The sequence below is a fragment of the Equus quagga genome, chromosome 2 (genome assembly GCF_021613505.1).
Source record: "Equus quagga isolate Etosha38 chromosome 2, UCLA_HA_Equagga_1.0, whole genome shotgun sequence".
Taxonomy (NCBI): domain Eukaryota; kingdom Metazoa; phylum Chordata; class Mammalia; order Perissodactyla; family Equidae; genus Equus; species Equus quagga.
In genome coordinates, this window is record NC_060268.1 from 153465315 (window position 1) to 153491678 (window position 26364).

The following is a 26364-nucleotide window of genomic DNA, read 5'->3' on the forward strand; positions in this document are numbered from 1 at the left end:
TTTAGGTGTATACATGCTAAAACTCACTTGTTGCTATCTCTGAAAGAAGCTTGTAACTCATTCATTCATTCACTTAATAAATATTTAATGAGCCTATGTGCCAGGCACTGTGTTAGGTACTAGGGATGCAAATGTGAATAAGATGTTCTCTTCCTCTCAAAATTTCATTAGTCTTAAGAGAGAAGTTAGCTATATGAATGGATAATCACAAGACGATGTGCTAAGTGTAATAATGGACGTACATATGGATTACAGTGATATCACTGCATTTTGACAATAAAATATAATATTGATAGTCCATTAAAACATCTTTTTTCAAATAGGCAATTCATGCATCTAGAAGGCACAATAAACAGAGAAGAGTAATTCATCCTTCCTTCCACCCCGTCTCGCAGCCACTCCTTTTCCTCCCTCAGAGGCAGCTGCTATTACTAATTTTTTGTGTAATATTCCAGATATAGTCTGTATAAATATGCATATATATAGCATTTCACTAAAAATTAAAATGAATTTTAGTGTTTATTTTTTGAATGTGATTAATTGCACATGGTACAAAATTCAAAGGGAAATAAAAGGGTATAGAGTAAATTGCAATTTGTTTTTATTTGGAGAGAAAATAGGCATTGAGATGACATCTCCTAACCCAGGAGGTGCCTGTGTTAGTCAGAATAATTCATGCTAACTCCTGTAACAACCCCTGAGTTGTGGTGGTTTAACACAGAGTTTATTTCTTGCTCACATCATAGATCCATGCCAGTTAGGCAGCTCTCCTAGATCCCTTGTCACTACATCCTTCCATGATGTGGTTTGGCCATCTCAGAGCCTTCATTTCCAGCTGCACAGATTGGGGAATGTGAACTAAGGATCATGGGAGGTTTTGGGGACCAGGCCTGGAAGGGGTATACGTTCATCACTTTGTCAATATTCCATTGGCCCGAACTAGTCATATACTCTATCTTAGCAGTTAGAAAGGCTGAGAAATGCATTCTTCCTGTGTGCCCTGGAAGAGGAACTGTATTGGTGAGCATCTAGCTATCCTCTGCCATAGTGGTATAGTTCCTTAAACTTGGCTCTAACCAAGGTATCTCTTCTCTTTCCACTGTAGGTAGTATACCTGGCCAGTGAGACCTTCAACTATAGTGCCATTGACCGAGTGAAGTCCAGGGGCAAGCGGCTTGCACTGGAGAAGGTGCCAAAAGTTGGGGCGCGGTTTAACCGCATCGGGCTACCGCCAAAGGTATAGACTGCATCTATGTGGTTTATTAAAAGTGATGATTTATAGTGGCATAGCCGTCAAGAGGTGAAGCAAGGTGCCCACACACTTGTATATGGACACATGAATAGCCTGCCCTGAGGCTCCTGTCTTCCTCATTTCTGTCAAGGACCTAAGGTTTGAGGAATAATTCTCCAGAGAACAGAGACCCTAACTTTCTCACTGGTCTCCCCTGAACCATTTAGATGGACTTCTTGAATTTGGATGGGCAATCACCGTTACAACCCTTTTCTGATATAAACTCCACACGGCCTTAGTGGGTACCTGGCTTACTCCTGGGGTCTTTGGACTTGGACTTAAGGAAATACCTTTATTCCTCCTCTTTGATTGCAGGTTGGTTCATTCCAGCTCTTTGTTGAAGGCTACAAAGATGCAGATTACTGGCTACGGCGCTTTGAAGCAGAACCTCTCCCTGAGAACACTAACCGGCAACTACTGCTGCAGTTTGAGCGGTTGGTGGTCCTGGATTACATCATCCGCAACACTGGTGCGCAGCTGTGTGTGGTCCAGTCCCTGTGCCAGGCTGTGGGCAGGCCCAGGGGGAGGCCTGGAAGCGTGCAGAGCTTGGTATCAGAGGACCCTATCAGGATGGGTTTTTTTCTAAGTCAGAACGGTTATGCACATTTGGGGAGGGTCTCGATAATACTTTTCCAAGAGATGCTTTGTCTAGCCACATCATGTGTAGTTATCAGAGGTGCTATGGCCTGGACCCAGTATTTACATTTTATCTTGGCCTCTTTCTTGGTCCCAGAAGACACTTTGGCTCTTCCAAAGCAACGTGTAGAGTACTCATATCCTTGATCCCTAGTCATTCATAGCAGCAAGGCCTATCACAGGACAGTTTTGTCTTTAAATACTTCATATAAGTAGACTCATACAGTATTTGTCATTTTGTGATTGGTTTATTTCACTTAGTGTAATGTCCTCAAGATTCATTCATGTTGTAGCATGTGTCAGAATTTCTTTCCTTTTTAAGGTTAACAGTCCATTGTACGCAAATACCACATTTTGCTTATCCATTCATCTGTCAATGGACACTTGGGTTGCTTCCATGTTTTAGTTATTGTGAATAAGGCTGCTAGGAACATGGGTTTACAAATATCTTTGAGACACTGCTTTCAATTCTTTTGAGTATACACCCAGAAGTAGAATTGCTGGATCATATGGTAATTCTATGTTTAATTTTTTGAGGAACTGCCATACTGTTTTCCACAGCAGCTGTACCATTTTATATTCCCAGTAACAGCGAACAAGGGTTCCAATTTCTCCACATCCTTGCCACCACTTGTTATTTTCTGGTTTTTTGATAGTAGCCATCCTAATAGGTGGGAGGTGGTATCTCATTGTAGTTTCAATTTGCACTTCCCTAATGATTAGTGATGTTGAACATCTTTTCGTGTGCTTTTTTGACCATTTGTATGTCTTCTTTGGAGAAATGTCCGTTCAATCCTTTGCTCATCTTGAATTGGGTTGTTTTATTGTTGTTGAGTTGTAGGAGTTCTTTATATATTCTGGATATTAATCTCTTATCAGACATATGATTAGTGAATAGAAATGCAACTGATTTTTGTGTTGACTTTGTATCCTGATACTCTGCTGAGTTTATTTATTAGTTCTGACAGTTTTTTGTGGAATCTTCAGGGTTTTTTATGTGTAAGATAATCTCATCTGCAAACAGAGATAATTTTACCTCTTCCTTTCCAATTTGGATGCTTTTTATTTCTTTTTGTTGCCTAATTGCTCTGGTCTTCCAGTACTGTGTTGATTGTGAGTGGTGAAAGCAGGCATCCTTGCCTTGTTCCTGTTCTTAGAGAAAAAGCTTTTGGTCTTTAACCATTGAGTATGATGTTTGCTGTGGTTTTTTCATATAGAACTTTTATTATGTTGAGGTAGTTTCCTTCCATTCCTAATTTGTTGAGTGTTTTTTATCATGAAAGGATATTGAATTTTGTCAAATGCTTTTCTTCATCAATTGAGATGATCATGTGGTTTTTCCCCTTCATTCTGTTAATGTGATGTGTTACATTGATTGATTTTCGTATGTTGAACAATTCTTGCATTCCAGCAATAAATTCCATTGGTCATAGTGTATAATCCTTTTAAAATGCTGCTAAATTCAGTTTGCTATTATTTTGTTGAGGATTTTTTTATCAATATTTATAAGGGATATTGGTCTGTGGTTTTCTTTTCTTGTAGTGTCTTTGTCTGTTTTTGGTATCAGGGTTATACTGGCCTCATAGAATGAGTTATAGAGTGTTCCCTCCTCTTCAGTTTTTTGGAAAAATTTGAGGAGGATTGGTATTAGTTTTTCTTTAAATGTTTGGGAGAATTCACCTGAAGCCATCAGATCTAGGGCTAGTGTTTGTCAAGAGATTTTCGATTGCTGGTTCAGTCTCCTTACTAGTTATAGATCTATTCAAATTTTCTGTTTCTTCGTGGTTTAGTCTTGGGAGGTTTTGTGTTTCTAGGAATTTGTCCATTTCATCTAGGTTCTCCAGTTTGTTGGTGTACAATTGCTTATAGTACTCTCTTATAATCCTTTTTATTTCTGTAGAATCAGTAGTAATGTCACCACTTTCATTTCTGATTTTAGTGATTTGAGTCTTCTCTTTTTTTCTTAGTCTGTCTAGCTAAAAGTTTGTCAATTTTATTTATCCAGTGAAAGAACTATTATATTTAATTTAATTAATTAATTTTTTTGGTGAGGAAGATTGTTCCTGAGCTAACATCTGTGCCAATTTTCCTCTATTTTATATGGGATGCCACCACAGCATGGCTTGACAAATGGTGCTAGGTCTGCACCTGGGATCCAAACCTGCGAACCCTGGGCCACTGAATTGGAGCACATGAACTTAACCACTATGCCACCAGGCTGGCCCCAGAACTGTTATATTTTAATTTTAGAGCATTTAGTTAATTTATCTGTAGTGTATGTGCAGATATATTTGGATATTCATCTGCCATCTTATTATTTGCTTTCTATGTTTTCTGCCTGTCTTTTTTTTTTTCTCCCCTTCTCTCAATGATCCTTTTTTCCTCTCTTTTCTTGCTTTATTTTAAATTATTTTATAATTATTTCATTTCCCCCCTCTTTTAGCTTAGAAGTTGTGCACTCTTTGTCTTTTCTTTTGGTGGTTACTTTCAAGATTACCATGTGAATCACTGATTTCCCAAAATCTAATATAAAATTGGTACCATTTTCTTGGATAATGCAGAGATCTTAGAAACCCTTAGCTCTATCTACTCATCTCCAGACTTTTATACTATTAATATCATGCTTTTTAATTATATATCTGCATATATAAAAACGTTTATGTAAAACTATAAGACAATACTATTATTGTTATTAATAGTAATTATGAAGACTTTTAAACATACACAAATAAGCAGAATAATGAACCTGCATGAATCAGTCATCCCAGCCTCAACAGTCACTCCATGACTAATCCTCTCCCATTCCCACTTCCATTTGCTTACCTTCTTTTATTCTTTTAAAGCAAATCCCAGATATAATTTTATTTATGATTTTTTCAGTATGTCTTTAAAAGATAACTCTTTTTTTTAATATACCACTATCACACCAAACAAAACTAACAATATTTATCTAGATTTATTAACATACTTACCCACTTTATTGTTCTTTATTTCCTCCTGCATCTCCAAGCTTCTATTTGGTATAATTTTCCTTGGAGAATATTTTAGTACTAGTCTTCTGGTGATTAATTTTTTTGTTTTTTGTTTATCTGAAAATGTCTTTGTTTCACCTTCGTTTTTGAAGGATATTTTCTTTCAGCAATTTAAAAAAAAAGGCATTCCATTGTTCTCTTGCCTCCATGGTTTCTGAGTCAGTTGTCCATACCTCTTTGAAGGTAATCTTTCTTTTTCTCTAGCTCCTTTTAAGATTTTCTCTGTACTTGATTTTCAACATTTTTACCATGATATACCTATGTATGGTTTTCTTTGTATTTATCTTATTATGAATTCACAGGGTTTTTTGAATCTATAGTTTGATATGTTTGTCACTTTTGGAAAATTCTCAACTCTTATCTCTTTAAATATTACTTATGCCCATTTTTCTCTCCTCCTTCCAATTACATGTTGTTAGATATACATTAATGTATGTGTCCCTTTTTCCTGCATGTTTTATTCTGGCTATTTTCTTGTGACCTGTCTTTCAAATCACTACTTCTCTCTTTAGCACAATCTGCTGTTAAAGTCACCTATTGAATTCTTAATTTTGGTAAAGGTGTTTTTCAGTTCTTGAATTTCTGTTTGATTTTTTTAATAGATTTTTGTTTTCTGCTGATATTCTTTTTTTTTTTTTTAAGATTGGCACCTGAGCTAACATCTGTTGCCAATCTTATTATTATTTTTTTCTTCTTCTCCCCGAAGCCCCCCAGTATATAGTTGTATATTGTAGTTGTAGTCCTTCTGGTTGTGCTATGTGGGACGCCGCCTCAGCATGGCCTGATGTACGGTGCCGTGTCTGTGCCCAGGATCTGAACCAGGGAAACCCTGGCTTGCTGAAGTGGAGCATGCAAACTTAACCTCTTGGCCACGGGGCTGGCCCCTCTGCTGATATTCTTAATTTTGCCTTTTGTCTTCTTAAATATATTAAGGATTTTATCTTGAACATTTTAGAGTCTGTATCTTCATTGTTTGGAGCCACTATAGGTTTATTTTAGTTTTCTGTAGTTTTCTTTGTTTATATTCATGTCATTTTGTCTGTTTGTATACCTAGTTATTTTTGATTGTCAGATATTGTATATCAGAAATCATAGAAATATTTGGAGGCCTAGGATGCTGATGTAAGTCCTGTCTGGAAGAAGATGTTTGCTCTCGGCAAGCAGCTAGGAGGACCAGTAATCCAGGATCACTTTTATTTCAGGTATTGAGAGGAAACTCTGCTTATTTCCAAGGTGTAGCCCTTCAGGTTTCAACCCAAAGCATGGATAATTTACCAGGGCCTCCTCCCTCTTATCAGTCACTGTACTACAATTTGTCTTCCCAGTTCCACAAGGCTATTAGAACACTTTTCCACCTCTCAGCCTCTTAGCTACCTCTTCCCAAATCAGCAGGTGCTCTAGGAGAAAAGAAGCCACAAATACTGGACTCCTCTCTCTGGATTTCCTTTCTCTCCCAGATCTTGACACTTTAACTCTTAATAGTCTTGTTAAAATCTCCGAAGCCTCCAAGAGATTTAACAATATTTTATCCATTTTTTGTATTCATTCTCAGTAGAATGATTGGTCCAAGTGTCCAAATACCTAGTCCATCATTAATGAAGGTGAAAGTCACCCCAGTTTTTTCTGCTAACTTTGTATTTCTGTTCACAGATCGAGGCAATGACAACTGGCTGATTAAATATGACTGTCCAATGGATAGTTCTAGCTCTCGGGTAAGATGTTGATCTATACCTTGAAGAAGAGGATGAAGTGGAGTATATGCATAATATGGAAGCACATAATAGTCAGAGATTTGGGTCACATAAGTTCAGAGAATCAGGCTAGCACATCTGGTTAAAATTGATAGGTTAATATTTGGTAGAGTTTTTCTCAATCTGTTTTTTAAGGAATATCCTACTGAATGATGTTAATAGGGATAGCATGAAGAAAAGTTCAAATAAGTTTGGAACATATTACATACTTTATGCCTTACTTGGAAATTCACAATACATAGTAGCATAGTAAATTTCTGAGCAGTAGTGCATTAAATGAATCTGTTTAATCTGTTTGGCCCAGTGATTTCTAAGTTTTTTTGACCATGGCACACTGTGGTCACAACAGACTACAATTCCGTAGAACGTCAGTTTAGTAAAAGCTACTTCCTGCAACTTTCTTAACTCTCTCATTGCTTTTATACCCCACCACACTTCTCTATCCCTGCTCAGTCTGCACATTTTAAAAAATTAGCAGGAAGCCTACCTGGAGAAGGAGAATAAAACATTCTTAAAACTTTTTTTTTTCTTCCAGCTTTATTGGGATATAATTGACATATAACATTGTGCAAGTTTAATATGTACAGTGTAATGATTTGATGCATGTGTATATATTGCAAAATGTTTACCACAATAAGGTTAGTTAACACATCCTCATAGTGTTTTTACTTCCTTCTCTAATAGTGGTTCTTAAACTTTGTACAGCAGAATCACCTGAAGGGCTTATTAAAAACAGTGCAGATTCTTCAAGCCTTTCCCCATTACATCTGGGGTAAAATTCAGGATTCCGCACTTTTTTTTTTTTTTTTTAAAGATTTTATTATTTCCTTTTTCTCCCCAAAGCCCCCTGGTACATAGTTGTATATTCTTCGTTGTGGGTCTTTCTAGTTGTGGCATGTGGGACGCTGCCTCAGCGTGGTCTGATGAGCAGTGCCATGTCCGCGCCCAGGATTCGAACCAATGAAACACTGGGCTGCCTGCAGTGGAGCGCACGAACTTAACCACTCGGCCACGGGGCCAGCCCCAGGATTCCACACTTTTAATAAAGTATCCCAGGGGATTCTGATGCAGGTTTCCTAGACCCACATTCCCTGTTCCTGTGATGGCACCAGTGAACCTAAAGCATGAAGTCAGGTAGACTGTCATGGGAGTGTCTGACATGGGCTGTCACAGGTAACCTGTCCCACTCTTTTTGCATTTGGCTTTTGTCCTTTTCCTTTTTATGTAGCAGGAGAGCAGACTCCCTTGTGCAAGAGTAGCTGGCTATTATCCTCCCTGGTTCCGTTATCTCACTGGAAAATGTGGTCGCCACCAGTGAAGTGGCATCTGATTCAAGGTCTATACAAAAGGACCTTGGCTGACTGATAATTGGTTTTTCTTTCCTCTTTTCATACTCTCAGGATTCTCACTGCCTTTCGCTAGGAGGAATGGCTTATAGTTATCTTTTGTTATTGTCATTTCCTTTCTTAGCAAGGACTGTGGCAGCTGCTGGGGAAGTGCACCTTTTCTCAGATAGAAAGGGACTCAGAACCTAGAACAAGCCAAGTGAGAGATACCATAAATGTACTAAGTGCAGGTAACAATATGGAAACCAGTTCAGAGGTTGAATAAGGATTGGTGCTTGAGGAGGTTGAGTTGGGATGCTTTGCTACCTACTATAAAGGGCCTGAGGCAGATGGGACCCTAAGTATTTAGTCTTTCCTTGCTCTTTAGGACACAGACTGGGTGGTGGTGAAGGAGCCTGTTATCAAGGTGGCTGCCATAGACAATGGGCTGGCTTTCCCCCTGAAGCATCCTGACTCCTGGAGGGCATGTAAGTCTCAAGACCATTGTGGTCTGCCTCTTTTCTTGCTCAGTCTCAGTTTTCTTGTCTGTGTAATGTAGATAATACCTGTATCACAGGATTGTTCTAAGAATTAATGAAATAGTGCAGCTCTTGCGCTCTAGCACAATGGCTGGTACATAGCAACTACTCTATAATGTAAGCTATAACTGTTATTTTCATCTTACATTATTCCTAATAGAAGCATAGAGTTGAGTTTTCTCATCTCCACTTTGCGTTTTGCTCATTCTTTTTGAGGACTGTCTTATCATAATTTATTTTGTTTTTGTCTCTAAATATAACCTGCTGTCAGTGTTCTGTCTTCCTTGTTGACATCCTGGAAGCCAACTCCTGCCCCATTATAACTGAGAAACTTTTGGAAAGAGGGAGAGATACAAGTAGGAGGTCACTAGCCTCTTTGCAGCACTAGTCTGTCTTTTTAGAAGGAGCATCTCAATGCCTTAGTGATAAGTGACGCTTCTAGATAGGCTTACATCTTGGAAGGTCATATAATGTCTGAGAAAGAGCACAGGCTCTGGGATTAGGCAGACCTGGCTTTGAATCCTAGTTCTTCCACTTACTAACTATAACCTTTAGGATTAACAAGCCTTTGTAACTCTTTTTTTCTGTTGTATATCAAGGAAGAAGGGTGGTCTGCCTTTTGCAGTACCCTGATAGATGGAAGACATAGATGGGCAGGGATTTTTTTCAACACCAGCTTTGCTTCTGCCCTTTCCTCTTTGCAGATCCTTTTTACTGGGCCTGGTTGCCCCAGGCAAAAGTCCCATTCTCTCAGGAGATCAAAGATCTGATTCTTCCAAAGATATCGGACCCTAACTTCGTCAAGGACTTAGAAGAGGACCTCTATGAACTCTTCAAGGTTAGACCTGGGAACCTCAGCCTTATCCCTGTATAAAAGAAGGAATTCCTAATGGTTTTTCTAACTGGTCCTGATACAAGCCGAGAGAGCATGGCTAACACGCTTCTGACTTGTGTTAACCAATGAAGAGCAAGATTCCCACATGTGGACATAGGACCTGACATCAGGACCTACTTTGGATTGGTTTGAAAAAATTGACAGCTCTGATGAATCCTACTGGTGTATATCCTGTGTGTCCTGTGGAGCACTAGAGCCTGACGTTCTTTGGAGTTAATAATGAGACTCAGGGCAAGACATGTCCTCGTTCTCTGTTTCCCCATCTGTGAAACAGGGAGTTCTTGGGGTGGTAGTTGACTTCACTACACCTTATAAGCCTCATGTAGGTTTTCTTTATTAGCAAGTTTCTAACTGGAGGAGGAAAATGAGTTCTGAGGGTTTCATGCAGCGTCCATCTCCTTCTGCCCTTCTTTTGCAGAAAGATCCTGGTTTCGACAGGGGACAGTTCCATAAGCAGATTGCTGTTATGCGAGGACAGGTAAGCCTGGGACATCCTCCTGGTGTCATCCCTCGTATCTCTCTAGGAGGGTTATGTGCTTATGTTGAGTAATGTGTAAAGTTTGTATTTTACACCCTCGTCAGTCTGTGTCATACATATTTGTGACTCTGCCTTAACACATGGGAGAGGAAAGGTAGCCCTCCCCATCTCCCGACTCTTCCATGGTATCCAGTGCTTGGGGAAGCACTTCCCATGTGCTTAGCTGTGTGCTGGTTGCTGGGTAGTTCATTGGTAAGTTCACCTAGCGGTCCCTGTCCTCAAGTAGCTCAGGGCAGGCCACATACCTTGGTGGTTAAGAGTTAGGCTTTGGGCAAGAGCCTCTGCTTCCCTCTTTATAAAATGGGATATAATAATACTTTGCAGAGTTGGCATGAGATAATGCATATCAAGTGTTTAGTAAAAACAATGCCTGGCACGTGGTAAGCACTCAGATATTGGCTGTGGTTATAATTTTTGCTGTTACCGTTATAAGTCATATTATTTCTTCTCTTTCCACTTCACCTTCAAAGGAAGCTAAGGAAATCCCCAGGGCATTGTTGATCCTCCAAAGCATAGTAAAGAATATGCTTGAAAAATTGTTTAAAAACTCTGTTGGGCACTGACATTCTGCTTATCACTTTGAAGTCTTCTTAAAGAGAGCTGGAATGGCCTAGCAGTTAAGGGCACAAATTGTGGTCAGAGTGCCTGGGTTTGAATCCTGTTTCTGCCATTTGAGGTCTTGGACAGTTAACTTAATTTCTCCTTCCTGTAGTTTCTCCGTTTGTAACATAGGATTAATAACAGCACCTACCTTATAGGGCGATTATGAGATAAATGATTTAAAACAGTTGGAGTAGTGTCTGGTATATTGAAGTACTCAGTATGTGATAGTTATTTTGATTATGATTTTGTATATAAAAAAGTCAGCTTCTCACGTCTTTAAAGGACAAGATTTTGTCCTTTAGATCATGTCCCAGTCATAATTAACATTAACCTTTTCCTACCAGTTAGCTCAAGGCTTCTGGTGAGAGCAACCCTTGGGCTTGCTGAGCACATTTTTCGCTGGAAATGGGATGCACAGGGGCTTTAAGAGCTGCAGTTACTATAGCTGCCTGAATACCAGGTCTTCCAACATTCCCAAGTGATGTAAGGGCCCAGTCAAGCTGGCAGAGTTTTGGGGAACCTTCAAAGCTGCATGATGTACTCTGGTATTGTGGAACTCAGCATAAAGGAACAAACTTCTTCTCAAGCTTATGTAGGCTGTGCCTCTGTCCCTATTGTACTGTCTTCTCTATTCCCTTCCCAACTCTGTCGCTTGCCACCACCATAGCAACCCTCCTCCCATTATACCCAGTTAGGGCCATTATCTAGACTGGCCCGAAAAGGCGAGGGGGAGCGGTGATTGGGAGAGTGCAGCTTTATCTTTCTCTCCATCTTGTGCTCTTAGTGTCTTTTGAGGGCCTTTTGGCCTCTTACAACCTAGAATGCCTGCCTCCGAACACCATAAGCTTCCATTAGCATCCAGTTCCTCCCACATGGAGGTGGCCAGTGTATCAGTCACACCCCTACTCGCTCACCAATCACATATCAAAGCAAAATGAGCCTCTGCTCTACAGAAATCTGATGTACCCCAGGGGAAGGAGGTCACAAGCTTCTGCCTATCTGAGCCGTAATCACAGAGTGGGGTGTACAAGGTCCTGAGCCAAAGCGGGAGAGTGAAGAACCCTGGAGAGACGGAGTCGAAAGATAGACGTTGTTACTCACCATATAGGCTTCTAACCAGGAGATAGATCAAATGCAGGGTCTGAGAGAAAGCCTCTTTAAATAACATTTTCAAAGACAGTATTTATTTTTTAGCATTATGTGCCTGCTATAAATTTTTCTTCAACTTTTTAACTTGAAAAATTTCAAACCTCGGTGAAGTTGAAAGAGTGGTATCTCCTCCGAGATTCACCAATTGTTACACTCAGTTAACCTCATTTGCTTGATCTCATATCTGTATATGTTATCTATCTGAATAATATCTGTATATATCTGTATAATTTCTGTCTATAGTATATCTATATAGTTTGTCTCTGTCCCTAGATAGATAAATTTTTTTTTTTTTTTTTTCCAAATCCTTTGAAAGTAACTTGTAGACAATTTGACATTCTGCCCCAGATACCTTGGCATGCATAAGAAGTGGCTTCTCACCCAAAGAACCTAAGGGAGCACAGGAAGACCAGCCAGGGCAGGTTTAAAATCCTCTGTCTCATGGGTTGGGCGGTCTCCTGCACAACCCGCTCCAATTCCATTTGAACCTCCTTTTAGTTCTCGATCCTGATCTTGTGCTCAAGGCTCTTTGAAGCAGCTTAGGATACTGACAAGTACCAAAACAATAAATAGAAAAGGAATTCATTACTGGTAAGATTCAGTTCTGACTTCTGACCTCGATTCCAGGTGAATCTCTCCCTCTTTATGGGCAACATTTGCGGGCCAAGGACATTTGTGGCTTGAAAGCTGTGAGTGTGTGTGATTTCAGGGGCAGCCTAACTTACCCTCCCATGTGTCTGTGGCCTGGCCGTGAATATCTTCAACATCTAGTGGTTTAAAAAAGGCTGTCTATCCTAGGACAACTTGAGCCTTTGTATTATCCTACGAGAGAAGTTAAATGGTGGTGATTCTAATTTTGACGAGGGGGAGAAAATGTGTCCCCACTGACACAGATCTAAAATATCTGTAAAACACAGACAAAAGTTGGTAAGGAGCTAATGCAGTGTAGTCTCCTGGATTGGATCCTGGAACAGAACAGTACTGGGAAAGCTAATGGAATCCAAATTAAGTCTGGAGTTTGTTTAATAGTGATGTTCCAATGTTAATTTCCCAGTTTTGGTAAATGTACCATGGTTATCTAAGTTGTTAAAATTAGGAGAAGCTGGGTAAATGGTATATAGGAGCTCTCTGTACTGTCTTTGCAACTTTTTGGTAAATCTAAAATTATTCTAAAGTAAAAATTTTATTTAAAAAAAAAGATGATGAAGAGACAGCATTGGACAAAGAATCCACATGAAATGTTGGCTTTTTTTTTACTCCATGGTCTTTGCAGAAAAATCAGAAAATAAGGATAAACAACAGTAAACAAAAAATCACCTGTAATTCCTTGACCGGGACATAACCATTGCCAATTGCCAGACTTTTTTTCTCCACAGATAGAAAGATAGAATTTTAGTAAATAAAGATGGGGTCACATTATAATACTGGTTCCTTTCTTCTTTCTTTTCTGTCTAACAACATCGTGATCAGCTTTCCAGACCAATAAAATATATTTTTTAATTGCTCGTTTCTTATCCCTTAAATATTAACTGATCCCATACTCTTGGGCATTTATTTAGTTTTCACTGTTATAAACAGTACTGCACTGTATTGGTTGAAACTAAGTGTTTGACGCATATCCATGATTGTTTCCTTAGTCCCTAAAAATGAAATTGCTGTCTGAGGGCCTGTAACCCTTTAAGTCTTTATTGTCCATTGGCCTTTCTGAAGGACTGTCCATGATCCATCCCCACAGCCATGTCTCAGAACTCTTCCAACTCTGAGTTGTCATTGTCTTCTGTATCTTTACTAACAGGAAGGGCAAAAAATGGGAGGTATTTGTTTTCATTTGTATTTTTAAAATGACTGGAGAGATTTCCATTTTGTTTATTGCCCATTTATGTTTCTGCTTTTGTTAATAGCCTATTTGTACGATTTTCCATTGGTGTGTGCTTTATTTTTTTATTGGTCTATAGGAGCACTCTATTTGCCAGTCTCCCTTCAGAGGCAGACCTAGGCTTTTCCCTCACTGATCTCATTTTTCCCACTGCAGATCCTAAATCTGAGCCAGGCCCTGAAAGACAACAAGAGTCCCCTGCACCTCGTCCAGATGCCACCTGTGATTGTTGAGACGGCCCGTTCCCACCAGCGGTCTGCTAGCGATTCCTACACACAGAGCTTTCAGAGTCGGAAACCTTTCTTTTCGTGGTGGTAGCCTGAGAGGCAGACAAAGGCATATTGTCTGAGACTTGGGCTGGAGGAAGCCTGGGGAGTGGGTTGCAGGAGAAGCCAGAGAAGCTGGTGGAGAACAGTGCCCTTAAGAGCTCTCCCTCTCTCGTCACCCCGCTCAGGGCTTTCCCAAGCACAGGGAGAAGCACAATCAGAGGAACATTGAGTGCTGTTGGGCCCTTCTGAGTGCTGGGGGCGCTTCTGGAGCTCCTTGCAAGTAGTTCAGATGCCTGGGAAGGAGCATCTCCCTTCTAGTGTCTCCTGGGGGCAGGCTGGGAAATTCCGTTCCCTCCCTGACACCCTGCTGTTTCAATTCCTCACTGTATTCTGCATCAGAAAAGCAAACAAACAACAAAAAACAAATTTAAATACTAGTGGCAAAACACAGGCAGAATCCCTGATCCTCTCATGTCAGAAACCTCTAATCAAGACCTATATTTGCATGGACCCAGACATTCAGGTGCCTCTCATTTCCTTACTCCTGTGGACCAAGGCAGCTGGGTGACTCGCAGTGCCGGGACAGACAGAAGTCACACCTACTTTGGGTTTTTGCCAAGTCTTCTTCCCCTTCCCCCAGTGCACTAGGCTGGCTGAGAGCCTCCAAACGCAATTCTCAGGGTGGATGCTTTTGCTCAAGACCTCCGAGCCAACGATCATGTCAGCTCTGCTCTCTGCCCTGCTAGGGACCTGTGTCTCTGTGCAGGCCTGCTGCTTGTCCATCACTCAGGCAAAGGCAGGAGGGAGGAAGCTGACTCCCCAGCATGTCAAAGTGGTCCACATGGCCCAAGTGTATGCTGGGAGCTGTAACTGGTCTATGGGCAAACTTACTCCAGCCTTGCTTCCTGAGTCCTTGGCCCTAGCCAAAGGTGGGAAACCCTGCCAGTCCTCTCATTTGTTCCTGTTGTTTTAGATAATTTTTTCTCAACTCTTTTGACTTAGGGGCTCAGTCCTGGGTTCTGGGGGTGGGGCTCAGCTCAGAAAAGGACAGGATATTAGGTCCTTAGACTTCTTTTTATGCTACCACTGCAGCTTGGTGGACATAACAGGACTAGTATTCTGCCTCCTCACTGGCCGCTTCCCTTTGCTCCCTGACTTCTTGCTCCAGGCCAGTTTTTCTATGGCTTCTTGAGAAAGGCAGGCCCAAAGGAGAGAGGCCTTCAAACTGTCCCCCAGTGCCTACCCAGCTCAGTGTCATCTTCCTGCTTCCATGTCCTTCAGCTGTCCCCCTTGCCAGGTGTCCGAGCCCTTTCTACACCAAAGCAAAGAACGGCCTCAGGAGGGTGCCATCTGTGGCTAAGGGGCAGCCCTGTGCTACTGGACACTTCAAGTTGCTGGCCCCCTGCGACTGGTCAATCAGCCTTGGAAAGAAACTATCTTGAAGGTTTGGAAAATCAACCAAAGAAAAGGAGCAAGGACTATGGCCGTGTGCCCTCTGCTTGCCCAGCTCCCGCCATCCCGGAGGCAGAGCAGAGATGTCCAGCACTCTTGTCAGCTGGGCCAGGCTGATCCCCTTCCATTCCAGCCCCCAAGCGCCAGCTTCCACCCAGCTGAGAGGAAGAGCCTCTGGGAGCTGGATATGCATGCCCTGAGGATGAAGGCACAGCTCCCCCGCTGGCCCCACCGTGACAATCCCATTCAGCTGACCTGGGCTCTGGCCTGGGGGACCATGTTTGTGAGAATGCCTGCCCCCAGACTGCAGGAGCAGCAGGGCTCCCAGAGGTCGGAAGGGGACCCAGGCGTGTTTAGCTCTTCACAGACATCTTTACACAGGTTTGTTGGTAAAGCTCCCCACCTGAGTGTCAAGAGAAGCTAAACAGCCTAAAAAGGAGCCTGGTTGTTTCCCCAAACCAAGCAGATCTGCACATTGCCCTCATCCAGACCAGCTCTGTTATGAGAAGGCAATTGGGTCCAATGGAAGAGGGAGCTGGTCCCAGCCCTCGCAGGTGAAAGTGCGGGACATCCTCTCCTGGCCTGTCTCCGTTCTCCTTGAAGCCTGTACTCAGGTTGCCTTGAATGTGGTCTTTGGGAGAGCCAGGGGCCAGAGTGCCAGGGCAGGTTTCTGGGTGGCACTCACAGAATGGCCCTGTCCCCCAGTGTCAGGGAGTAGAGGCCGGGCTGTGAGAGTGCTGCTGCCTCTGTATTGTTCTTCTAATGCACTGTAGAAATTGTATGTAATGTATTTAAACCAACGCAAATGTATGAATAACAAGTCCAGTTCTGACCTTTCTTGTCTAATTTTCTTTGAAGACCAGGTAGAGTGCGATTTTAAGGACAAAGAACCCTGTGTTTCCATGGAGTTGCTGAGATATGGCTTCTGAGTCTGTTTTCCTCTAGTAGAGGAAAATACAGGTCCTCATTTCCGAAATCCCAATGCTCTGAAAATCAGAAATATTTTCATAACTCATTTGACACCGAAATCTGACCTGAATTTACACTGATATGAAGCTACTTCTAATCATCAGGTATCCCTCTTAGTGTGAACATTTGTTGCAGAAATATTCATATTTTGTTATGAGATGTTCCTCTACTAGAGATTATACAGTATTTACATTGACTACCTCCTAAAAGCCAAAAAAATTCTGAATTCCAAAATCATCTAGCCCCAAGGGTTGGGATAAGGACTGTGGACTGGCTTCTCTTCTTGGCCACGAGAGGGCAGCCCTGCTCTGCGTGTGCATCACTCCCCCCTTGGAGCACTTTGAACCCTGGCTTCTGTAGTGATGGATAATCAAGCAGATAGCATAGGTAGAGAGGGGAGCTGAATGCTTATAAGCACATAGTATGTAGAGGCAAAGCCAGAATAGTCAAAGATCCTCACCTCAAGTGTTTTCAGGCTACGGGAAACTTTGGATAATGCAAGGAACTCAAGATGAGTGGTCCACCTCAGGATGGTTGGCCTGTGGGGATGAAGAAGCCAGCTGAGGGGCTCGCCCCGTGGCCGAGTGGTTAAGTTCGCGCGCTCCGCTGCAGGCGGCCCAGTGTTTCGTTGGTTCGAATCCTGGGCGCGGACATGGCACTGCTCATCAAATCATGCTGAGGCAGCGTCCCACATGCCACAACTAGAAGGACCCACAACAAAGAATATACAACTATGTACTGGGGGGCTCTGGGGAGAAAAAGGAAAAAAATAAAAATCTTTAAAAACAACAAAAAAAGAAGCCAGCTGAGGAGCTGGCACCCACTACTTTGACGGCAGACCCACTGCCCACTATGCAGGGCTGACCATAACAACCTTCTCCCTTCTAGAGTTGGCCAGAGGCCAAGAACCCTCTCCTGTCCTGTGGATCAGGACTGCCTACAGATGCTTCCATCCCCATTCTGACAGACTTTGGAAAAGGAGGCTTCGGCACAGAGGTTCTAGGGGATGAGGGGTGAGAAAGCAAAGGAGGCCAGCCTATTTCCTCCTTCCTGGGAAATACCCCTTCCCTGCATTGAGCCCAAGCCCTCACCCCCTGGCTCCGGAGTATCCACTTCCAGGTCCTTCCCTTCTGTGACAGACTCTCACAGTTCTTGATGCAAATGTTTTTATTTTGCCACTTAAACCACACTTTCTTTGTGCTGGCCTGACAGGGGCAGGGGTGTGGGACAGGCTACTAGACCACGGGTTACAGTAGTAGCAGGAGGTTGGCAGCAGGAGTGGTGAGATGCAGTCTTGAGTGTCCATCACTGGACCCCCAGGGGAATATCATGCAGCCCAGGTATAGTGTCAGATGGGGAAGGGCCAAGGCGGGAACGTCACTGTTTCTTCTCATTCTGGGGAGGAATGGGTCCCACATAATGTAGAGCTCAGTGGACACCTCCAGTCCTGCTCTGATTTGAGCAGGCTAGTGGCAGCGGTCTTTCTTTTACCCATGTGGGGCTGTCTTCCTCAAGTCTTTCTTCTCCACCTCTCCCAGGCCCTTTGGCAGAAGTCCCTATGATTCCTGGGGGAGACACTGCTGTTCCAGCCCCTTCCCTGGATCAGTGTCTGATCTGATGGAGGTAGCTGGTGGGGCCTGGCTTCCTCCAGTTCCTTCGGATCCTGGCACTTGACCTCCTAGAGTTCAGATACTGATCGCTGGAAGCCATCTCCGTAGCACTGCTCTGTGGGCCGGCCAGTGGAGCTTGGTGCTCTGGGATTCTGCAGGGAACGAGAGTGTGATAAGACAACATCAATAGGGAGGGCAGAATGAGGACTCCAGAAATTTTGGTCGTGGTGAGCTATTAAAACACACTCTTTGGGGCAGAATGAGACCAGGGCTCTGGTCTCACTTCTGCTCTCTGAGAGCTACATGACTAGGCAAAGCTTTTCTGGAAAGAGAGTTAGGCTAGATGAGAGTGTGTGACATCCAACATTTCTCCAACTTCCTCATCCTGTACTCATGGCAGACATTGCGAGTCATGATATGAGACTGGAGGAACCAAGTGTCCTTAGCAAGGTGTTTTAAGTAGGGATTACTAATCAATCATAGTATGAACAGTGAAGCTGATCTGCTGCCCCTGAACCTGATGATCTCAGAGGCCTGTTGAGGTCTAGTCTTCTGATTGTGGGCCCAGAGGAATGGAGCCCAGAGCGTAACTGCCAGTGACTGGTTTAGGCCGTGTGGTTCAGCTCTGCCTTGGGGCTCACTGTTCCTGCGCTGTCAGTGACCTAAGCAAAGAGAGGGGTGACTAGGGAATGTTTAAAGTTTCTCAGCAACGTTTAACCCTTGATGCCTCTACAATATCCTAAGCTATATTCTCCGTAATCCCACAGCCAAGATTTGAACCAGGCTTACTTTTGAATGGTACCTGTTCTACAAGAGGGAAACAATTTTTTTTTTCTCCCAAACAATAGTCCCTCCCACCTGGCTGCAAATGAGGTGGCACTGATAGGATGCAAGCACCCCTTCCCCTGGGAGTTCATAGGGTCATATATGACTCCGATAGTAATAGCAGTCTTTTAAGTGCCAACCACGTAGTAGGCAGAGTGTAGACCTTACAAGAACCCCAATGGTGGGTACTTCACCTCCCTACCAGGGGCCAGGTCAGTAGCTCAGGTCACACAGCCAGGAGGCGGTGAATGGACGTCATTAGTGCTCTTCTGTCCTCAGCCCTCCAGTCCCGGGAACCCACCTGAGCCGGCTGCAGTGGTGGAGTGAGTGGCCCAGGAGTTTCTGCCTCGGGGGCCTCTTCCTACGCAGCTTCCTCAAGGCCTCTGCCACGCGCTGGTCCCCTGCGTACTCCCAGATGATCTGTGCCCGCTCCTCGGCCAGCTGGTCCCCACTGCGCTGAAACAGGCCCTGGATCTGCAGCAGCTCAGCGTCCTGGAAGATGTTGGCTGAGGCCTGCTTGCGGCCCCGGGCCTCAGCTGGGGCCTGCCAAGGGGGCGGCTCACTCACCACAGAGGCTGGGGTGCCCATCCTGGGTGCTCTGGGGAAGGAAAGCATGGAGAGACATCAGCTCAGCAGGCCTTTCCCAAACCTGGGGGTCCTGACTAATGCAAGGGCTTCTGGTGTTTCTATTCTCCAGGAGCTAAAGTGGCTTAAGTCTTGACTTAAAATCACTCTAATTTCCCAGAGCACCTTGGGGAAATATTAATCATGATAGCCAAACTTTATTATAAAGTGATTATGTGTCCAACACATGTATTATCTCACTGAAGAGTGGCAGGAACCTGTGAGGTAAGCATTGTTTATCCCCGCTTTACAGATGAAGAAGTGCGACTCAGAGAGGTTAAATGACTTTCCTGCAGTCACAGAGCCTGTGTAAGTGCAGAGCCAGGAGCAGAACCCAGGTGTGTCCGGCTCTAAAGTCCATGCAGGTCCCAGGATACCCAGGTCCTTGTGGTAACGCCAGCACAGCTGCTGAAGTGTGTTGAGCACTTAACACATATCCAGCAGTGCTGTAGAAGCTGTCTTCACATAGCATCGTTGGAACGTGAGCACAACAGCCACGTGAGGTAGGTGCTTTCATCCTCCTCATTCCACGGATGCGGAAACTGAGGAGCAGAATCCAGGTCTCTGATGCCGAGGCCCCGGCTCTGTAGCACAGAAATAAGAGAGGAACTGTGCAGTTGGGCTACCCAGGTTGGAGCCCCACTGCTAGCCGCCTCCACTTACTGGCGGGCTGACCCTCCCTGCCTCAGCTGCTTCCTGCGTCAACTTACCAGCTGTGCTAGTACCTGCTTCATAGAGTTGCTGTGAGGCCTGAGTGAAGACACAGGAAGTGTTAAGAACAGGGTTCAGTGTTCTACTGCTCTGCTTTTCCATCTTTAAAATTGAGAAGAGTCATCTCACCTCCTGTTTTCAAGGCCTTGGGATGAACCACGTCCTTTTAATTTAGCAAACACAGTATGAAATAGACCAATCAGATCTAACTACAGTTCACAGGACCTCCAAGAGAAAGGCAGGCAGGAGAGGCTACAGGGTTAGAATAGACTATCACGGGCAGAGGCTGAAATCTATAAGAAAGTTCAGTAGGAGCTAGACTCATGTCATGTCCCCCCATCACATCTAGGAAATTGAAATTGAAATTAAATTATCTCCTTCAGTTCTAGATATTTCACTTTGAATAATAAAGGCATAAGAAGCTCACCCACCTTATCCTTGTCTCCAGTATGGCCTGAAAAAGCTATGGGATTGGAAAACAGACTGGAGACAAGGAAGACCCAGGCCAAGGACTTTGGCATTACACAGAACTGGGTTTGAATCCCAGCTCTGCCACCACCTTCCTAGCCATGACCTTAGGCAAGTTGCTCAACCTCTCTGAGCCTGTTTGTTTAACTGTAAAATGGGGCTAATAACCACTTCTCAGGATTGTTGTACGGATTAAATGAGTCTAGTGTGGTATCAGGTACCCAATTAAGAGCTAAATAAATGCAAATGCCCCTCTATTCAACCTCCTTGACTTTTATACTTGGGTCAGGGGTGTGATGCGGACCTGCCTTTTCCTCCAAACAGTCTGGCCTGAGCCAGCAGGGGGCCTGCCTGTGCGCCCTCCACCCCTCACAGCCCCAGGCCTGATGGGGAAGGCCTGGTTGCTAGGTCAGACCTCACTCCACAGCTAGCTACAGAGACACCTGTCAACCAGCCACCGGCTTAGGGGGAAAATAAAAGTTAAAATAGATTCAAATAAAAAATGTACATGCTCATGGTAAAAAATGCAAATAGAGCAGAATCTTAAAAATGAAAGCATTCCCAGTTTCCTGGCCTCAGCCCACTGGAGAAGTAACACTTGCTCTCCTGCCTTTTGTTCTGAGAGTTTGAGCGTCTCCATACCATTCACACTCCCCCCATAGGGCTGCCCCTCCCTTGGCCTGGCCTTCCCTCCCCCTCACCTCCATAGCCACCCTCCTTATTCCAGTAATGTCCACACTCGCCCTGTCCCAGTTTCTAGGCCTTCCATCATAAGAACCCCACTTTCTTTTCAGAAGATTTAGTAACTAAAATAAACCTGCAGAAGACTTGCAGATAAATCACCTTCATAAAAACTGGGCTTTTTATCTGGAAGGTGGGAATTTTAAAATCTGCCTCTCCTGAGGCACTATTATGGGAATCCAGTTAAAACCTAGTATGTGCGGTAATTAAACCCCCAGAGCTGGATGATATAAACATACTGTGACCAGAAAACAACAGTCACCAAGGAATACTTTCAGGCTGATAACGAGAAATAAAAGCTAACCATGGGGCATTTCTTCTGTGTCAGGCAATAGGCATGATATCATTTCATCCTCAAAACAATTCTAGGAACAGGCACTGTTATCCTCATCCCAGTTCACAGCGGAGCAAAGGGAAGCTGAGACCCCAGCCTAAGGACCAACGGCTCAGCCAAGGCCTGAGCCTGGTCTAAGTGACCACATGCAGCCTGTGCTTTTAAACCAGTGTCAACTTCACAGCCAAGCAGCTCAAAGTACATTTCTTCCCATCATTTCTGTCAGGAGGGCTTCACGATTCCTACCTAATTCACAAAGGGAAACCTGCCAATAGAAAGGGAAGACCAATGAATTATCTCACACCTAGGCAGGGTGGGGTTGTGGAATTGATTTTAATCTTTTCATTAGCATCAGGGCTGTGTGACAGGCTAGGTGACAGGCTGCCCCAGTTTTGAAACTGTGGCCCTCTGAAGAGTAAGATCCCCAGCTTCCACAAAAGAAATCTGGAACTGCCACCCAGCCCAGTGCACAGAACACTGGCCTATGAGTCAGGAGACTGGTTTGAGCCCTAGTTCTGCCACTCACTGGCTGAGAGGCCCCAGGCACTTCACGTCACCTCTCTGGGCCTCTGTTTCCCTCTTTCATCTGTAAGAAGAACAGGTTGATGCTGATGAGTCTCTGAGGATGTATGCTGGTGTTGAGAGTCAATGATCCCACGATGAGACTAGGTCTGTCTGGAAGCAGGCATGGCTTTGCTTGTCTGCCAGGGCCTAGGACAGGTCTGCTAAATAGATGCCAGGAAATTCCCCAACCAGTAGCTCGCTTTCTCTTCAATCTCCCCGGGCTGCCAGACACTGTTGCTGCAGTGGGCTGTGGGGTTAAAGTCTGGTAGAAGACAGAGAACTCACTGCTCTAAAGCACTCTAGTGATCCAGGCTGGCTATGGCCAAGCCTGGAGCAGATTCCTAGGCTGGTGTGGGTAGGGGGAGAAGGGGTGATGTCCCTTCTCTCAGACTCAGGCAATCTCACCCTCCCTTCAGAGAGAAGGGCAACAGGATCAAGCAGCAGCAGCTGCCTCAGGGAGGAATTAGACTGGAGTCTGACTTCCTGGATAGTTCCAGCCACCTCTGCCAGGGCTGCAAGGCCCTGCCTCCAGCCTCCAGCCACTAAGTGACAAACAGTAAGTTACAAACACACCAACAAGAAACCATCGGGGAGCATCTGAGCCTCCAGCCTCAACCTTTCCCTCCATGAATCTCAGGGGCCTTGGCACCTGCAGATTTTGAGGCCCCTCACTCTTAGCTCTGCCTCTCGCTCTGGGATTCAGACAAGAGAGTGAGGCTGGGAATAAAAATCGGTGGATTTCAGGGAGGATTAGATGGTATACTTTGGGCAAACTGAATCGGAACACTTTTATCATCAGAAGAAACTTTTCCTGTCTCATTCAATGTGTTCAATAGTTACTTTCCCCCTAATTTCCTGGGCAAGACCTGAATCCAGGAAAGTCAGTGTATACTTGAACAATGGTACTTTTTAAAACTGGAAATGAAACCACGGGGCTATTAAAAGATTACAAATGGATCTTTCATGTCAGAGCAGACATAAAAGATAAGCATGGGTCTGTGAGCAAATGAGTACAGGCTGATTGCAAAACACTTCAATATGACACTAAGTTAAAAATGAACCCCCAAAGTAAATACCAAATGTTGAAAATGACAAAGTTCAACATGTTGTGAAGCGGGCAATAAATGAACCGTAGACCTCTAACAAAGAAATATATTCAAAAAGTGACTCACCATGCGATGAATTTACAATCTACAAATACGGTGCACAATCGAACGGTCTTTGTAATATACTAAGCTCAGTTTAGACAGCTATTCTCACTGTGGTCTCAGGGAGGTGCAGGTAACCAAGAGGCAGAACACACTGTGTGAGCTGGGCTGCAACTGGCTCCTCACTCAGCTCACCCACTTCTGATACCCCTGGTGTCGGTAATAGTCTGTCATTGAAGGCCAAGGCCTCAGCAAAAGAACTGGAGGCTCTGGCCTAAGGCCCAAATCGACACTTGTGACCCTGGCCTTTGGCATGCACAGACATGCCACTGGAAAGCAGCCAAAATGTGTGGCTCCTCAAGAGGGGAGCCCAGTCCAAATGGCTGCGTGGACCCTCCCACCCCACAGGGCCTAGCCTCAGCCAGGCACGCCGGAGAGAAGTGGACACACTTTGGCCTCCAAATCTGTGCCCCAAGAGGAGGAGAAAGGAACTGGGCCCTTGCCCCAGACCAATTCTCAGATGTAAATTAATGGAAATAAATTGCTACTAGATCTAGGAGTAATTCTTTTCAAGAGTTTGGGAACCCTGAATGCTGGCTGGGCCACTGATAACTGGGTGACCAGAGCAAACCTCAGTGTTCCCCTGCCTCAGTTTGCTCATCATCAAAATAGGGAGAATAAATAACCCTTAAGGGGATAAGGGAGATAAAGTATGTGAAAGCAGCCATCCCAGTACATTACATCATGAATGAAGGATGTAAGGGAAAGGCTGTTTAACCATCAGGAACTAGAGTCATTGTCATTTTCATCATGACCACTGCCACCAAACTCCCTCAAAAGGGGTCTTTACCCTTAGGAGAAGAGGGCAAAGGGAGAAGGATTCATCTGTGGACTTTTAAATCACAGCTGCCACTGAGGCAGCTTGCTGCGTGACAAGACCAGATCAGCACTTTCAGACAGGTAACATCTTTAATCCTCACAATATCCCTAGGAGGAGACTCTATCATTACACCCATTTTACAGATGAGATAGCTGAGTTCACAAAGGTTAAGTCAATTGCCTTAAAGTCACACAGGTGGTAGGTCATGAGGTTGGGATCTGAACCCAGGTCGCCTGACCCCAGCATCCACGTTCTCAACCACAGTTATTTTTGTTCCAGCCAGATGGCTAGCTAGGTCTTCCGGGGAAAGAAGGATCCAGGAGGTTCTGATACCTCTCGGAGCCTGCTACCCGCTTCTGCGGGTTTGGGAAGGTGCAGGGACGGAAAGTCAGATTTCCCAAGCCAGCCTCCGTGCCCTCGGCACTCCACGGCCACGCGCGGGGTTACAGCGTTTACTCACCACGCCGAAGGGCAGCGCCGACAGACCTCAAATCGGGATGGGGCAAGCTAAGATGCGCCCACTCCAACCCCTTCCACGGCCTTTCGAGAGGGCGGGCGCAGCTCTGGGCTTCCTGCTGAGAGGGTTCTCACAAGGACCCGGCGGCGTTCCCCGACAGGACGAGAGCTTGGGAGGGAGTATCCTGGCCGAGGTCACACGGCAACATCGCCAGCACGGGTCAGCCCCCGGGGCTCAGACGTGGCTGCTTCGCAGAACGACGAGCCCTACGTGGCCCTGGGAGTTCGGGTCCCAGGCGGCAGCCCCTCTCTGACGGCCTGCCCGCCGGCTCCCACCGCAGCGCGAGCTGGGCCGCCGACCTACGTACCTGGTTGCCCAAGACCGGCCACCTAGGTCACAGCCGCGGCTCCCCGGAGAGAGCGCTCCAGCCCCGGAACAGCCAATCCTCGGCCGAGCCTTGGTGTGAGCTCCAGCGCGAGCCTTCCAAAATCGAACTCGGAGACTCCGCGGGCCAATCAGCGGCGGCAGAGGGGCGAGGGGCGTGGCCCTGCTCCGCCCCCTTCCCTCCGCAGGCCTCGAAACCCGAGTGAGAGGCTTCCTCGGGTCCAATCAGCGGCGAGGGGCGTGTCCCCCCGGCCCCTTCCCTCCGCCCCCGGCGGCCCTCGCGCCGCGCCCGGAGGCGCCCCCTTCATTGACGTCAGTCCCCGGGGCGAGCGCGGTTTTGCTGGCGCGGGAGCGGGGCGGGGCCGCATTCCTGCCCAGGGGTGCGGCGGCGGCTGGCCCTGCAGGGTACACGTGACGGATGCCCCCTCCCCTGGGCCCAAGGCCGGTGCGCGCGGCGCTAAATTCTTTGCAGCGTGTGGCCCTCTGCAAATAGACCTCCATCTCCTTACACTCACCTCCCAGACCACTTATATTCTGACTCCAGCTTTGAGGGAGCGGAAAGGACTGTCAGTGCGGTGGACTTCAAAGCCAGAATGTCGTGGGTTCGGATTTTGGATCAGCTGTGCAACCTTGAGCCAGTTACCTAAATGAGACTATATTAAAAAGATTTTATTCATTCATTCGGCAGTGGTCCATTAGGGACCTACGCTGTCCGAGTTCCTTGACAGGCAGTGAACAGAAGAAACCTATAAACCCTGAGGGAGTTTACAGCTTAGTAAGGGAGGCCGACTTTAAAAACCCTAAAACGTTTAGTTGTGATTACAACTGTGATCAACATTATGGCTATGTGTAAGAGGATAAAATGGAGGAACCTATGCTTCCTCTGGGAAGTCTTGGAAGGCAGAAGAAGTAACATTTAAGCTGAGATATGGAGGAATTGAAGTTGGTCAAATGAAGAAGAGGGTTTAAGGAAGAGAAATTTGCAGGTGCTAAGACCCGAGGTAGCTTGACTCAGGAGAACTAGAAATGAGCCGTGGAGTAAGGCTAGCACGGGAGAGAGTTGTGGGGAAACAGAAGACAGAGGCAGGCAGCAAAGAAACTTCTATTTGATCCCCTGAGGGGAATAGCATTATATGTATCTATTTAGTAGACATTTTATTGCACTTACTATATGCCAATAATGTCAGTCAGCACTTTACAAATATTAGCTCATTGCATCCTCATGAAAAATTTGTATTATTAGAAGGTCACTCTGGCTGTAGCTTGGAACTTGCATTGGAGAGAGCAGAAATG

The 26364-nt window shown here is 45.0% G+C and overlaps 2 protein-coding genes across 3 annotated transcripts in view; one reads left to right on the forward strand and one right to left on the reverse strand.

The window, feature by feature from the left end:
• Positions 1-16192, forward strand: part of PI4K2A (phosphatidylinositol 4-kinase type 2 alpha) — a 28066-nt gene extending 11874 nt beyond the window's left edge. The window contains exons 3-9 of the mRNA XM_046652480.1: positions 1106-1237; positions 1607-1760; positions 6610-6671; positions 8424-8523; positions 9279-9412; positions 9888-9947; positions 13792-16192. Of these exons, the coding sequence (XP_046508436.1) occupies positions 1106-1237; positions 1607-1760; positions 6610-6671; positions 8424-8523; positions 9279-9412; positions 9888-9947; positions 13792-13953 (804 nt within the window). The 3' untranslated portion in view covers positions 13954-16192. The remainder of the gene's footprint in view (positions 1-1105; positions 1238-1606; positions 1761-6609; positions 6672-8423; positions 8524-9278; positions 9413-9887; positions 9948-13791) is intronic.
• Positions 16193-17474: 1282 nt separating this feature from the next.
• AVPI1 (arginine vasopressin induced 1) lies at positions 17475-25201 on the reverse strand. 2 transcript variants are annotated; one of them, XM_046652483.1, is made up of 3 exons: positions 25055-25201; positions 19062-19358; positions 17475-18087 (listed from the first exon to the last, which is right to left on the reverse strand). In XM_046652483.1, exons 2-3 carry the CDS (start codon positions 19346-19348, stop codon positions 17928-17930), a joined length of 447 nt encoding a protein of 148 aa, XP_046508439.1. In that variant the 5' UTR covers positions 19349-19358; positions 25055-25201; the 3' UTR covers positions 17475-17927. The 2 variants fall into 2 exon arrangements, with proteins under 2 accessions (XP_046508439.1, XP_046508437.1); XM_046652481.1 differs by having other exon boundaries at positions 24691-25150.
• Between the last annotated feature and the right edge of the window lie 1163 nt (positions 25202-26364).